General features: G+C 36.6%; 1 protein-coding gene across 5 annotated transcripts in view; it reads right to left on the bottom strand.

Moving 5' to 3' along the window:
• DZIP3 (DAZ interacting zinc finger protein 3) overlaps window positions 1–16,817 on the bottom strand; it is a 121,167-nt gene that overhangs the window by 11,117 nt on the left and 93,233 nt on the right. For all 5 annotated transcript variants that reach the window (XR_003432384.1, XM_027104169.1, XM_027104202.1 and 2 more), the window contains exons 22-26: window positions 12,795–12,863; window positions 10,257–10,353; window positions 8,269–8,372; window positions 6,728–6,815; window positions 5,061–5,162 (exon numbers count right to left, since the gene is read on the bottom strand). Coding sequence is in view for 4 of the 5 variants with exons in the window: in XM_027104169.1 (XP_026959970.1) it covers window positions 5,061–5,162; window positions 6,728–6,815; window positions 8,269–8,372; window positions 10,257–10,353; window positions 12,795–12,863 (460 nt within the window). In the remaining variant the exon portion in view is untranslated. The remainder of the gene's footprint in view (window positions 1–5,060; window positions 5,163–6,727; window positions 6,816–8,268; window positions 8,373–10,256; window positions 10,354–12,794; window positions 12,864–16,817) is intronic.

The raw sequence follows: 16,817 nt of genomic DNA, 5'->3' as shown, positions 1-16,817 counted from the left end.
TTGGACCACCAGAGACCTCCCAGCCCCATGTAATGTCAATTGACGAGAGCTCTCCCAGAGATCTCCATATCAACGCTAAGACCCAGCTCCACCCAACCGCCAGCAAGCTCCAGTGCTGGACGTCCCATGCCAAACAACTAGCAAGACAGGAACGCAACCCCACCCATTAGTAGAGACGCTGCCTAAAATCATACTAAGTTCACAGACACCCCAAAACACACCACTGGAGGCGGCCCTGCCCACCAGAAAGACAAGATCCAGCCCCACCCACCAGAACACAGGCACCAGCCCCCTCCACCAGGAAGCCTACAAAAGCCACTGAATCAACCTCACCCACTGGGGGCAGACACCAAAAACAAGAGGAACTATGAACCTGCAGCCTGCAAAAAGGAGACCCCAAATGCAGTAAGTTAAACAAAATGAGAAGACAGAGAAATATGCAGCAGAAGAAGCAAGGTAAAAACCCACTCGACCAAACTAAATGAAAAGGAAATAGGCAGTCTACCTGAAAACGAATTCTAAGTAGTGATAATAAAGATGATCCAAATCTTGGAAATAGAATGGAGAAAATACAAGAAATGTTTAACAAGGACCTAGAAGAACTAAAGAGCAAACAAACAATGATGAACAGTACAATAAATGAAATTAAAAACTCTCTAGAAGGAATCTGTAGCAGAATAACTGAGGCAGAAGAATGGATAAGTGACCTGGAAGATAAAATAGTGGAAATAACTACCGCAGAGCAGAATAAAGAAAAAAGAATGAAAAGAATTGAGGACAGTCTCAGAGACTTCAGGGACAACATTAAATGCACAACTTTCGAATTATAGGGGTCCCAGAAGAAGAGAAAAAGAAAGGTCTGAGAGAATATGTGAAGAGATTATAGTTGAAAACTTCCCTAACATGGGAAAGGAAATAGTCAATCAAGTCCAGGAAGCGCAGAGAGTCCCATACAGGATAAATCCAAGGAGAAACTCACCAAGGCACATATTAATCAATCTATCAAAAATTAAATACAAAGAAAAAATATTAAAAGCAGCAAGGGAAAAGCAACAAATAACATACAAGGGAATCCCCATAAGGTTAACAGCTGATATTTCAGCAGAAAATCTGCAAGCCAGAAGGGAGTGGCGGGACATATTTAAGTGATGAAACGGAAAAACCTACAACCAAGATTACTCTACCCAAGGCTTCCCTGGTGGCACAGTGGTTGAGAGTCCGCCTGCCGATGCAGGGGACACGGGTTCGTGCCCCGGTCCGGGAAGATCCCACATGCCGCAGAGCGGCTGGGTCCATGAGCCATGGCCACTGAGCCTGTGTGTCCGGAGCCTGTGCTCCACAACGGGAGAGGCCACAACAGTGAGAGGCCCGCGTACCGAAAAAAAAAAAAAAGATTACTCTACCCAGAGAGGATCTGATTCAGATTTGATGGAGAAATTAAAACCTTTACAGACAAGCAAAAGTTAAGAGAATTCAAAACAAAACAAAACAAAACAAAACAAAAAGTTAAGAGAATTCAGCACCACCAAACCAGCTTTACAACAAATGCTAAAGGAACTTCTCTAGGCAGGAAACACAAGAGAAGGAAAAGACCTACAAATACAAACCCAAAACAATTAAGAAAATGGTAATAGGAACATACACATTGATAATTACCTTAAATGTAAATGGATTAAATGCTCCAACCAAAAGACATAGACTGGCTGAATGGATACAAAAACAAGACCCATATATAGGCTGTCTACAAAAGACCCATTTCAGACCTAGGGACACATACAGACTGAAAGTGAGGGGATGGAAAAAGATATTCCATGCAAATGGAAATCAAAAGAAAGCTGGAGTAGCAATTCTCATATCAGACAAAATAGACTTTAAAATAAAGACTATTACAAGAGACAAAGAAGGACACTACATAATGATCAAGGGATCAATCCAAGAAGATATAACGTTGTAAATATTTATGCACCCAACACAGGAGCACCTCAATACATAAGGCAAATGCTAACAGCCATAAAAGGGGAAATCGACAGTAACACAATCATAGTAGGGGACTTTTAACACCCCACTTCCACCAATGGACAGATCATCCAAAATGAAAATAAATAAGGAAACACAAGGTTTAAATGACACAATAGACAAGAAGGACTTAATTGATATTTATAAGACATTCCATCCAAAAACAACAGAATACATTTTCTTCTCAAGTGCTCATGGAACATTCTCCAGGATAGATCATATCTTGGGTCACAAATCAAGCCTTGGTAAATTTTAGAAAATTGAAATCATATCAAGTATCTTTTCTGACCACAACACTATGAAACTAGATATCAATTACAGGAAAAATAAACTGTAAAAAATACAAACTCATGGAGACTAAGCAATACACTACTGAATAACCAAGAGATCACTGAATAAATCAAAAAGGAAATCAAAAATACCTAGAAACAAATGACAATGAAAACATGATGACCCAAAACCTATGGGATGAAGCAAGAGCAGTTCTAAGAGGGAAGTTTATAGCAATACAATCCTATCTCAAGAAACAAGAAAAATCTCAAGAGTAAGAGTCCTCATCTTTTTGGAATGCATACTAAAGTATAAATGGATGAGATGTAGGGTTTACTTTAAAATGTTCCAGTGGGGAGGAAGAAGGGGATGACATGGCACAAGACTGACAAAATGTTGATAATGATGTTGAAGTTGGCTCTTGGGTTCACAGAGGTTCATCATTCTGTTTTTATGTATGTTTCAAAATTTTCATAATATAAAGTCCTTAAATAATGAATGATGGGTACTGAGTTAGTAGTCCTGCTCTTTTTGAGGACAACAATTACCTAACACTACTTTTAGGATTAGACAGCCAGGCTACAAAAATCAAAACATAATGAAACACATAAAAATACTGGGTTAAACTGGGAAAAATACCCATTATTCCAGACTTCTCAGGTTAGACTACTATATATATTTAAAACCTGGTAACCATTCTTTACAATACTAGAATCTCAGAAAGAAATACTTTAGTGATCAGATCATCTAGTACAATTTCCTGATTTGTAGATAGGAAAACCAAGTCTGGGACAGCTGAGTTTCCCAAAACCAACACAGTTCTTCACAGAGTTAGGACCTGAACCCAGACCTCTAATGTATTTCCATTGTATAATACCACCTCAATTTATTGCAAAAAGAAATGGTTACATTTCTAGCATCTGTGCTCTCAAACTGTTCTACTAATTCTCAGTGGTCACTGATGCTTGTACTTTAACACAACTGTTAGCTTTGATCAAGCACAGCAGTGACTCTGGTTAGGAAGCACAAAAGATACACATGTACCTCTTAAGTGTTAGCAAGGGATGCTTATAAATTCCATTGAGCCTAACTGCCAGTGGGTTCTTTCCCTTGACTAAACCTGGGTAGCCACATCAGCCATAAGCAAGTCTCTGAAGGGATGAGGATGTAGAGGTCAAGGTTTGATTATGTTTGTCACTTATAGTGTCACTAGTATCACATAGATTATTCCAGTCTGGTTCCAGAAAACTCCAAAGAACATCTCTGTTTCTAGCGTCCGAGTCTCTAGAGCCATTTTATATTTAGAGTCATGGGAGAGTTTAACTACAACCTATAGGCAGTAGTTTGAATACAGGCAGAGGCAACAGATTTCTAGAAATCCTACCAAGAATATGTGTTACTTCCCATAGAACTACAGGGAATCTGGGATTTCTGTCATCTACGCAACACATTTCTTATCAGGAGAGTTGGGTATGATGGTGTGTTCAAAGCCTATAATAATAATATGCATAATATAATACTTCTATAAAACCTGAATTAACCAAAAATATAAAAGCCAATACTGTCATTCTAAACTAAAGCCCATGGTGAATATCATAATGCTTTCAGCTCTGAATTCTGCTTTTGAAACAGTGTAACTCCACACAATTCACATAATTTTTAAGTTCTTTGATATACTCAACTAGTATTTGTAGAAAAAACATTTTCAAAGTTCTACTATAAGCAGAAATGCTAATGTCAAAAGTGATCTACCCCTAAATATATCACACCTTTCTTACCCTCAGATCCGTTATCATAATAAAGGTTATTATCTAGTGGTTCTGTTCTAAAAGGTCTTTTGGGAAGCTGTATGAGTTTATTGGGGTAAGGTGCTATGTTTCCCAGAAGGCTAACATAAACAGTATAGCATAGAGATTAGTTTGTCTGATGTAGACGCATTTATCCCTCACAGTAAGCAGGGAAGGGTAATAAATGAAAGCTGTCCTTACTGTTAAAGGTAGAATAGAAGATAAAAGTTAAGGAAAACAGAGTCTAAAGTGGAAGTGGGGGGGGGTGAAGTCCAGCATGCTAGGGTATTATGCTGAGATGTTTTAGTCATCTAGCAGTAACGTGAGGGCATTGGGAATTCTAGGCATTCATCGGTTTTCTCTCATAATGTGTGATCGACAGGATGAATGAGCATATATTACCTCTTTAGATATCAAACGCATTACTAAAATCCAGTGATACAACCTACCTCTTGCCTCAGCTGAGTCAGCCAACTAGTCATATCATCTGTAGATGATACAGCAGGAATGGACACAATTACAAATGATACGCACTACATGTACCCTTTCCACTTTGAACACACAGACATAATGCATATTCAGTGTTTTAAAGCTGTTACCATTTTATCAAGATGAAGATGGTGATTTTTCAAAATGTTATACAGTTGACCCTTGAACAACACAGGTCTGAGTTGTGTGGGTCCACTTACACACCGATTTTTTTCAATAAATATAATCCCTGTATTTTCATTTTACAGATCTTTAAATTAACTAAATGTGGAGAAAGTTTGCATTTGATTAGAAATCACAATATGTGGAATCAAAAAACTAGGGTTTGAGTCCTGATTCTATCCAAACTGTTTCAGCTTCCTGCTCTTGGGTAATCATTTATCAATTCCGTTTGTGAAGCAGAGAGAGCAGTACCCAGATTTCTGACTGCATGGGGTGGGGGTGGGGGGTTGGCACTCCCAAGCCCTGCGTTGTTCAAGAGTCAACTGTATTTCTTACCAGTATCTCAGGGCTGGGTGGTGGTGGAGGAAGCTGGATTGGAGGCAAGGTACTCAAGGCAAACCCTTGCTTCACCTTGTTAATTTGTTCATTGTACTGTGTCTAGTAAGAGAAACAATATTTTACAGCAAAATCAACTTCAAAGAAATAGCATATGGAAGTACTTGATGTAGTTTTGAATAGTACAACATAGATGAGTGATTTCCAATCTATTATCCCAGAAATAATATAAAAAGAATTTCTGACATAAAAACAACCCTATACACCACTATCCATAGATGTAAATAGCTGTATTTTTAGAAGTATCTATTGATTGACAAGATACAGAGACATATAATTCACAGATCTCTGTGATAACTCCTCAGTGCTTCAATAATTTTTAGCCCCCAAATGGGAACCACTTATATAAAGTAAACAGAGTCTAAAGATCAAGAAGATGTAAATAATCTACTTGCTGAAAAATATGGGGAAAAAAGTATTTGTAACAAAGAGTTGAACTACTTGCAAATGTTCATTTTAAAAACTGGGGGCTTCCCTGGTGGCGCAGTGGTTGAGAGTCCGCCTGCCGATGCAGGGGACATGGGTTCATGCCCCGGTCCGGGAGGATCCCACATGCCGTGGAGCGGCTGGGCCCGTGAGCCATGGCCGCTGAGCCTGCGCGTCCGGAGCCTGTGCTCTGCAACGGGAGAGGCCACAGCAGTGAGAGGCCCGCGTACCGCAAAAAAAAAAAACAAAAAACTGGAGGGGAAGTTTTAGGGAAAACTTTTGAATGTCCACATTTTTTTTAATCTTAAAAGTTATACCTGTAGCTGTCTCCAGTTCCACATATACCTTTGTTTTTTCTTCTTAGATTTTGCCACAGGTAAGACTCCTATCCTTGAAGCTTAAAAACATACTTTGAACATTTTTGGCATTGTCCCCATTTTGCTTTATATGTTATTTTGTAAACAAACCACAAGAGCTGGAAGAGAAAGTCTTCAAACATTTAGAAACTTCCATATATAGGACACGTTCTTAGAAGAAAACAATGACAGAGAACAAGGGGCATCTCTTTTGAGGCCAGAACTTTGAATAAATCCAATAAATATGCTAAGCATCACTAAAGACTGAGTATGAACGAGTCTGGGAAAGAAACAGAGAAGACCACCAAGGACAAAGCTAGACAAGTATTCAGTGTGTTACCTCTTTAGATTACTGTTAGCACAGTCCTAATTCTATTACATGAATAATTAAGAATTTATTATTTTGCATTAGGGAGTAATTACATAAAAAGTTAAGATTGAAAACTAATACAGATCTGCTTGATCTTCCTTTTAATTCTGTAAACACATAATTACTCAGATCAAGTTAAGACATTTATTTCTGACTGGAGCAGAGTTAGCTTTGGAATTCTAGAAAATTGTGTGAGGCACAATTTTTGAGTTTACCATTTACTAGACTAAGGACCTAGAAGACCACAAGTAAGAGCCTAGGATGTTATCTACAGCCAACTACAATGGAAGTAATCAGTCTCAAACCTCAAAAAGGCATAAATTTTAATAACTGCAATGAAAAAACATGTTCTTCCTTAAATTTCTCTAGTAATTGTTTTTAATGTTAGATGTTTCCTTTAAGTATATACCACCTACACCATTCAGTCAATTTACTCTAAATACTTCATGACTTACCCTGAGGAATGCAATCTTGTTTCTAACATCTGTCACAATGGCATTCCAACTGTCTACTGCAGCCTTTAATTGAAGTGATTTTAGGTTGCTGGTATAGAAATGGAGACACAAGAGAAAGTTCTTTCTTTTTATATGCCACTTAGATTTCCAAAAATTTCTATTATGTTCTCTAGCATGTATACAGATAAAGTAAAACAACAACAAAATTACTTCTATCACCAATTACCTCAAATGGGCAGAAAGTTGTATGGAAGGGCTTGTTATCAAAAATTTTAAAAAAGCTTAGTAAACAAAGACATTCCTTTGTATAGGAATCCTCCATTGAAGAAGGGAGGCAAAGGAGGCCACACAGGGAAACTGCCCTAGCCATCCAATGCAGGAGCATTCTCAAAGATGTTGACATCCTGAAAGCAGGTTTTGGACTATCTTCACATTAACCCTGACATCACAGGGCCACGGTTGGCCTATCAGGCTCTTTTGCAAATTAGAAAAAGATATTCCCTACAGAAAGGAAAGTTAGAAAGAAATACCTCTTCTGTGAGGATGAATTAGATTGTTGTCTCTATGATATGCTAAATTGCACAAACACAGCAGCTCTGCCCACCATGCCCATCAAACGACTTAAGTAAAACAGCTTTGAGGTGTTTACGGTCTGGCATCTCAAGAAGAGAGATTTCACGTGGCCTTTCAAAAGGCTCTATCTGTTATAACATCCCCACCCCAGTATCACCTGGCACAAAAGAGCATAACAAGTTATCACTGAGATCATCTCATACAAAGAAGCTTGATAATATTCTAATTTATAGAGCATCCTTTCTCCCTCTAGCAAGCAAAGATAGACTGATCACTTACAACAGTGCTTCCCTGACATGAATGCACATCAGTGTCTCCTGGGAATCTTGTTAAACATCAGAGATTCTGATTCTTTAGAATTGAAGAATAATGATGATTATATTAAAATAATAATCATTAAAAGTAGTGATGCTTTGGTCCCAGAGATTTTAATCTAATTAATTCCTTAAGTTCAAAGGTGTACCCCATAAAATTATAAACTGAAGAATCCCATGCAACCTGCCTAAAATTTGAAAACCACTCATTTGTAGCACAGCAGAAAACTGCCTTTAACACGGTTTTAGGTGTTAATACTGATTTTTCCCTCAATGTATTTTTCCAAAGGTATTTAAAATAAAGCGTTAAGAGAGAAAAGAATTAGAAAAAAGTTTTCCAATTAGAATCCACCTTGTTTTGTAAATATCTGGTCTTCATGCATGAGACTTTTGATCTGTTTCACTGTAGAGGAAGGGAAAAATCTGCCATCAGCTACTACTGCACTTAGTAGACTACTCAGTGCCACAGCAGGAGCAACAAAGTAAAAGCTCAAAGTGACTAAATGACATTTGAGGTTTAAAAAAACAATGGCTTCTTCACTCCAAAGACTCTGATGTCATATACGTAAAACACATCACAGATTATGTTCAACCTTGGAGCCACCTATGAGTACCTCAGAGACCAAGACACATTAAGGAAGAGGGAGCGGTTACCTTGCTGCCATGTGAGTCGCCCTGGCAAGCTGACTGAGGCATTCCTTTTCAGTCTGCTCTAGGTGAAGCAAACCAAAATCTCTACGACACTGTAAGAAATATACCTACAGATTTTTGAGAGAAAGAGAAAGAAGTTAAAGATGTCCTTGTAAATGAACACATTCTTTCCTCAAACATTTCAAGTAAATTTAAAGTTATTTTTTTTCAGTCTCTTCCAACAACACCTGAGCTTCTTGCCTGCCCATAACACATTTTAAAGCTCTTTGATCAATTCTGAAATTCTCATATTTTTATTCAAAAGTTACTGGGTTGGGAAACATTTTAGAACACTAGTTTTTAAACTTGCATATGCACTGGAATCATCTCAGAAACTTAGAAAAATGATGTCTTGGTTTCAGAGATTCTAATTTAATTGATAGTAGGTGTAACCTGGGAAACGTTTTTTTTTTTTAATTTCTGAATATCTTTTTCTTTTTATGTCATTGATTTTTTAAAATAAACATTTATTTATTTACTTTTGGCTGCGTTGGGTCTTCGTTGCTATGCGCAGGCTTTCTCTAGTTGCTGCGAGTGGGGGCTACTCTTCGTTGCGGTGCGCGGGCTTCTCACTGCGGTGGCTTTTCTTGTGGAGCACGGGTTCTAGGAGTATGGGCTTCAGTAGTTGTGGCACATGAGCTCAGTAGTTATGGCTCACGGGATCTAGAGTGCAGGCTCAGTAGTTGTGACACATGGGCTTAGTTGCTCTGGGGCATGCAGGATCTTCCTGGACCAGGGCTCGAACCCATATCTCCTGCATTGGCAGGTGGATTCTTAACCACTGCACCACCAGGGAAGCCCCGAAAAGGCGTTTTTAAAAGCTCTCAGATAACTCTATTATGCAGCAAGTGTGTTTGAGAACACTCAAAAGAAGTCCTGCTATTTGATTTTTTTTTTAATTGATGAAGGAGTAAGAAAACAATCAGACCCTACAGGACTATCCTGTCCAAATGGGGCTTGGAGGTCATCTAGGCTGATGTCTCTCCAGCAGTGGGAATCCCTTCCAACTATTATTGATGCATGGTCATTTGGCCTCTGTTTTTTCCTATTGATCACTTAATATTTGCTTAAAATAGCTCATTATACTCTTAGACAGCATTAAGTGTTTCTAAAATTAATAATGGAAGTAGAAAGGAACTTTCTGATTAAAAGCAGTGAAAAACAAAGTCTACAAAGTTGAACTCTTAAGGTAATCTGAGCTTTCTTTTTTTTCTGGTTAAATTTAATACTCCAATACTTTACTGTCCAGGGATTTTTGGTGCAGATATCACCCCTTGATTGTTGAGCTCTGGATTCCAGAGTGCTCTGCTAAAAAATAGACCTTACCATGACAAAGGTGAGAAGGTTTGTAATGCTTTTAATGTCAACGAGTGCTCCAAAATTTGAATTTTATTGTATATCAAGTTTGGTTATCTATAAATAAAAATTACATACATACATACAATCACATTTCTTTTGAGAGATCCTAGCTGTGGTGTTCTAAAATAACTTAGAAGAAATTGAATGCCTTTCTGGGGGAAGAGGTAAGTTGGTTTCCGACACTGGAATGTATGGTGTGTATGTGTTTTTGGAAGATCTATGTAGTTAAATAGCAAAGAAAGGAGATATTACGGCAGCAGTGAAATGTTATTCTTAGAAGTTTGGCTTAGTCACCTGGATTAATGAGAATTTTCTAAGATGTCTATATTTGCTATACATACTGAAGCAAAACAATTTCTTGGAGTCATTTGGGGGAAAACAACATAAGATCATCAATTTCAAGTAAAAATATACAAAATGCCAACAAGTCAAAAAAGCACAAGAGTTTGAGCTGTGTTTTTCTGGCTGGTCCTCAGATGTCTTAATTCTGTTTATTCAAAAAACAATATTTTAAAAATTCTTTAGTATACCAGTACACAAGTAAAACTTCACTCCTCAACCCCATCTCTCTCTCCCTCTTTCTTTTCTTTTACCTCAGCTGTTAAAGCTCTGCTAGTTTCTGCATTCAGTTTGTTTAAGTATGTTTTAATTGTGCTTTCCAGATTATGCTTCTCCGTTTCCCACTGAGATCTGAAATATATGATAAAGAGTCAGTAACACTGCAGCAAGGACAGACTTTTCAGCCTTATTCAGGAGGCAGACAGATACAAGCTATTCAATGAATAGGAAATGATTTCCTGGAAAGTATACAGCATATAAAAGCAACAGAAGACATTACTTAACTCTTACTGTTACCCTTTACTATCATGAATGTGGAGGGTTTAAAGTTGTCATTTAAACCTTGGTTCTGAAATCAAGTTGTCTGAAGATGAATCTGACCTCCACAACTTATTAAATGTGAAACCATGGGCAAGTTACTTCTCTATACCTCAGTTTCCTCACATATAAAAATGGAAAAATTATATTACTTACCTCAAAGAGTTGTTGTGAAAATTCATTCAGATAATATACATAAAGCACTTTGTGTTTGGCACATACTAATTACTAAATAAATGTTAGCTATTATTATTAATAAATTTTACATAAAATAAAGTTTCTACAAGCCTTTTTGTGTCCTAACAATAGCAACCACAAAAGTTTTTATTATCCCTGTCATAAAGCTAAGTCACCGTATTAAAATATTTTACTGTTTATCTCAGTGCTCACATTCAGTACCTTAGAATGAAAACAATTCCCATAGCTTGAGAAGGAGAGAAGGAGATGATGATAAGGATATTATTTATGAAGGACATTATGGAAAATGGCTACCTATGAGGTTTCTCTTTTTCCTATTCCATTTCAGCTTCCTACACTTGAGCCCCAGAATGCTAGAGCATACAAACCAAATTATGTTTCTAATGAAAGCAATTAATTGGATGTATAACATTTTTGTAATAAGGACTTTCACAAAGGCTTTCCTCAATGTTTTATTATTAGAAACAGCTGGATGCTTGAGTACCTGACAAACATTGATGAGAAGCCTGATAAGACAATATGTTGTTAATATCAATAAGGCCAGATTATTTTGAGGGAAAAAGTTATAAAATATTCAAGGAGTCAACAAAAAGGAATTACGATGCCAATGAATACTGTGAAAAACTTGCCTACGAGAGAAAAAATAGATAAATTGGACTTCATCAAAATCAACTGTGCTTCTAAGGACATGATCAAGGAAGTGAAAAGACAACCCACAGAATGGAAGAATATATTCGAAAATCATGTATCTGACAAGGAACTTGTATCCAGAATATACAAAAAACTCTTAAAGCTCAATAGTTAAAAGAGAAACAACCCAATATTAAAAATAGTCAAAGGAAGTAAATGGACATTTCTCCAAGTAGATACACAAATAGCCAATAAGCACATGAAAAGATACTCAACATAATTATTAGGAAAATGCAAATCAAAACCAAAAAGACATACCACTTTACAAACACTACAATGGGTGAACTAAAGACAGATAAAATAATAAGTCTTGGTGAGAATGTGGATAACTGGAACACTCATCCATTCCTGCTGGGATTATAAAATGGTGCAGTCACTTGGAAAACAGTTTGGCAGTTCCTCCAAAAGTTAAACAGAGTTTACTGCATGTCTTAGCAATTCTACTCTTAGGTATATACCCAAGAGAATTAAAACATATGTCCACACAAAAATTTGTAGACAAATATTCATACCAGCTTTATTCATAACAGCCAAAAATTGGACACAAACCAAATGTCCATCAACTGATGAAAAGGTAAGCAAAGTGTGGTATATCCATACAATGGAATATTATTTGTCCATAAAAAGGAATGAGTAATGATACATGCTAAAACACGATGAACCTTGAAAACATTATGTTAAGTGAAAGAAGTTAGTCAAAAGAGGCCACATATTATTATATGATTCCTTTTATATGACATGTCCAGAATAAGTAAATCCACAGAGACAAAAAAATAGACTAGTGGTTCCCAGAAGCTGGGGGACAAGAGAATGGGGAGTGACTTCTAATGGACCCAGGGTTTCTTTTTAGGGTGAGAAAAATGTTCTGGAATTAGATAGTGATGATGGTTGTACACCTCTGTACATATACTACAAACCAAGGAATAGTATGCTTTAACAGGGTGAATTTTATTCTATGTGAATTAGATCTCAAAACAGCTATTATAAAAAATATGTAAATCAGAACAAGACTTACCCAGTTTCATGAATCAGTCACACCTAGTAGTATTGATTACAGTAAAGAAAAAAGAATTCATAAGCCCTAGTTCCTGACAGTAGTTTGTTGTGGCACCACAACTTTGCTGATTTAATCACTCTCAGCAGTTTCCCAGGGCCAGAGGCAAGGTGAACATTCCTCCCTATTTGCCTAGGACATTTCCAGCTTTTATCTGTTGTCCCAGTGTAATTATTAATACTGCTCAGTATCATGCTCAGAAGTGCCCTAGTTTGGATGTTTATGTTATATGGCTACCTTAGCCAGAATATTCTGAGTGGAATCCACAGTTTCAGAGAGGGTGCACTCAACCAAAGCAACAGCTGTTTGTTACCTTTTCATAGAAAGTTGCTCTTTAAGGTTCTTGATTTCATTATCTTTAGCATGGCTCTGACGCTGCAATCTAAGAAAAGAAGAAAGAACGCCATAAAATGTTAGAAATTATTTATCATTAACAGTCAGAACAACCCTACTTGTAGCTGAGGAGGGAGTAAGTATGTCCATTTTGGGCCATAAATCTTGAGCCTGAAAATAACTGGACTCCTCTACCTTATTCTTCTAAGATTTATCTTTCTTACATCTGATGTCCGATTTACTGACTTTACAAAGAAAGAACTAAGTTCTAACCCTGAAAATTAGAAAGCCAAACTGAAGAGTTATATCGTATCCCCAGCTCAATGACTCAGAAAAATGACTTCAGCTCTTTGTTCTTTAGTTTACTCACTAGAAAATAGAGATGGCATCTTGTGATGTTCTAGGCCTATGGTGGGATTGAGAACTTCAAATTCCTTAAAGAGATAGTATATCAAGTCATGCAAACTATTAAAGACTTAAGTTCTGAAAGAAATCAGATCTTAAATACAGAAGCAATGAGGCTGTGTACAAATAAGAATTTTAATTAAAACTATACATTATGGGGCTTCCCTGGTGGTGTAGTGGTTGAGAATCTGCCTGTCAATGCAGGGGACACAGGTTCAAGCCCTGGTCTGGGAAGATCCCAGATGCCGCGGAGCAACTAGGCCCATGAGCCACAACTACTGAGCCTGCGCGTCTGGAGCCTGTGCTCTGCAACAAGAGAGGCCGTGACAGTGAGTGGCCCCCATTCGCCACAACTAAAGAAAGCCCTCGCACAGAAACGAAGACACAACACACCCAAAAATAAATAAATAAATAAATAAATAAATTTATTTATTTTAAAAAAAACCCAAAACTATAAATTATACCAGGGGAGTCACTCACATGACCTAATCAACAGAAGATTGGGTAAAAATTTTGTATACATCAGAAAACATAACCCATGATTAACTTAATAACCGACATGCCAAAAACTATTAAAAGCAATGCAAAGTAATACTTTTGGGGTTGACATATATTCACATACCATTTTTGATGTTCCTCCCTTGTGCTGCATTTTTCTTTACCACCTGTTAATCTGCTTCAATATGAAGAGATTTATAGCAAAAGCACATTTCTCTTTAAGTCTCTGATATGTTCAGACACTTGGGATACATACGAGTTTTGGTTTATATAAACTATGGAATGATAAAGCCTTAAAACAGTGACGTTACATGTTGGCTGGATTGCTCACCACTAGATTTCAGAGACCACCTACTTACGTTTAAGCTTCTTGGAAGCTGTAGAGACTTACAATGAATGTTGTATTGGACTGATAAATGCAATGAAAAGAAAACAGGTCTCTTTAGATACAAAAGAGATCATGTTCTTGAGTAAAGAATAAGAAATACAAGCTTTGTTTCTGTATACTCTACAGGAGTATGTAGAGAGAATTGAAAAGTAAGTTGTAAGATTTCTAAGACTGACATCTTTCTTTCCCATGTATACTGCCATTACTTCATTATTTTACCCAGCTCTAGTTTAGAGTGGGCGATAAGAACTGACAAAGCTGATCGGGACTTCAGAAGACCTGGATTCTTAAGTAACAGAGGATAAGGTAGGCATAGTTCCTATCATCCTGCTCATACATGAACCAGCTATATATGTTCAGGTAGTCATAACTAGTTAGTCCTATTTTTCTCATGAAAACCATGACAGGGTGGGATTAGATTTTGTTCTCTAAAATATCTAAAGTTCTCAAGCTTACTCTGGCTGGCTATGAAGTTTACTATATAAATTTTATGGACAGCAGTTTCTTAACATTTATTAAGTATTATAATTTGTGCAAAATATGTCATTTTTGTATGTCTTCTTTATTAACACTGCAATTATCATCAACATATTGACCATTTACTGTAGTATTGGCATTGAATTAGGCCAAAGAAAAAAGGTGTTTTTGCTTCCAAATAAACAATATGTTCTAAGATGAAAGAAATCAACATTTTACAATGAAAGAATATTTATATTTTTATCACATGCTCTTGGGACATGACCAGGTGAATTAAACAAAGAAAGGCTCAAAAGCTTATATGAGAATACACACAACATTCATGCTTTCCTATCTGGTCTGAATGCCCTCTGTCTTTTCTCCCATCTCACCCTATGTATTACCTAGCTTAGGTAAAACACTATGTCTTCAATGAAGTTCTTCCTTATCTCAACATCAAAAGTACTCTTTTTACCCCACAATATCCCTATTAAATGCAGCTTCATTTGACATTTATATGTACTTTTTCAAAAAGTTAAGCTTTTCAGATAAACATAGATTCACATGCAGATGTAAGAAATGATACAGACAGATCCTATGTACACTTTATCCACATTCCCCCAATGCAACATCTTGCAAAACGACAGTATAATAACCCAGGATGTTGTCAGTGATACAGTTAAAGATAGCGAACAATTTTATCACCACAAGGACGCCTTATTTTGCCCTTTTATAGCCATAGCCACTTCCCTCCCTCTTCCATCTCCTCCTTAAAACCTTGGGACCACTAATCTAATCTATTTTTCATTTTTATCACTCTGTCATTTTTGAACTATTTGAAATTTTGTCATTTCAAATGACAATGTTACAGAAATGGAATAATATAGTATATAAGCTTTGGGGATTGGGTTTTTTCACTCAGCACGATTCTCTGATGTCGGCACGGTCTGTAGTGATATCACCATATCATTCCTGAGGGTGGTAACTTGTGTCTTCTCTTTTTTTGTCAGGTTTGCTAGAGGTTTGTCAGTTGCATGGATATTTTCAAAGAAACCAGCTCTTTGTTTCATGGATTTTCTCTACTGCTTTTTGTTTCCAATTTCAATATTTCCAATCTTTATTATTTCCATCCTTCTGCTTGTTTTGGGTCATTCTGCTTTTCTTCTTCTGGGTTCTTGAGGTGGGAGCTTGTATTGTATTATACATTTGAGACTTCTCCCCTTTTCTAATGCGCACATTTAGTGCTATAAATCTCAGAACTGCTTTAGCTGTGTCCCACAAACTTTGACATATTGTATTTTCATGTTAATTCAACATATTTTTATTTCCCTTGAGACCTCTTCTTTGACTCATGAATTAATTAGAAGTATATTGTGTAGTCTCCACGTGTTTGCAGATTTTCCTGTTATATTTCTGTTAGTGATTTCTAGTTTGTTTCCACTGTGATCTGAGACATGCTTTTCATGATTTCAATTCTTTTAAATTTGCTGAGGTTTGTTTTATGGCCCAGAATATGGTTTATCTTGGTATATTTCCTGTGGGTACTTGAAAGCATATGTATTCTGTTATTGTCTGGTGAAGTGTTCTATAAATATCAATCAGATCCTGTTGCTTGATGGTGTTGTAGAGGTCTTCTATTTCTTCTTTCCGTTCTGTCTGTTTTGCTTCATATATTTTGAGGCTCTGTTGTTTGGTATGTACACCTTTAGGTTCTTATGTCTTCCCAGTGGACTGATCCTTTTATCATTATGTAATGTCCCTCTTTGTCTCCAGCTTTCTTTGCTCTGAAGTCCATTTTATCTGATATTAATATAGCCACTCCTTATTTTTTGATTAATATTTACATGGTATATATTTTACCATCCTTTTATTTTCAACCTACTTATGTTGTTGAAACTGAAATGTATTTCCTATAAACAGCATATTGTTGGATCACACTTCTTTTTGTTTTGTTTTTAAAATCTATTCTTCCAGTTTCTGTCTTTTAATTGATATATTTAGACCATTTATACTTAAGGTAATTATTGATATGTTAGGGCTTAAGTCTGCCATTTTATTATTTGTTTTCTGTTTGTTTCCTCTGTTTCTCTTTTCTTACTTTCTTGTGGGTTACCTGAACATGTTTTAGGATTCCATCTTAGTTTATTTATAGTGTTTTTGAGTATATCTCTTTATGCAGCTTTCTTAGTGGTTGCACTAGGTATTACAATATGCATACATAGTCTATGGTATTGATCTTTTCTTACTTCAGGTGAA

This window comes from Aethalodelphis obliquidens, unplaced genomic scaffold (genome assembly GCF_003676395.1).
Source record: "Aethalodelphis obliquidens isolate GAN/ISIS:26980383/991018 unplaced genomic scaffold, ASM367639v1 scaffold1, whole genome shotgun sequence".
Lineage (NCBI taxonomy): Eukaryota > Metazoa > Chordata > Mammalia > Artiodactyla > Delphinidae > Aethalodelphis > Aethalodelphis obliquidens.
Note: the sequence above shows the minus strand (reverse complement) of the source record. Positions and strands in the feature narration are given on the sequence as shown.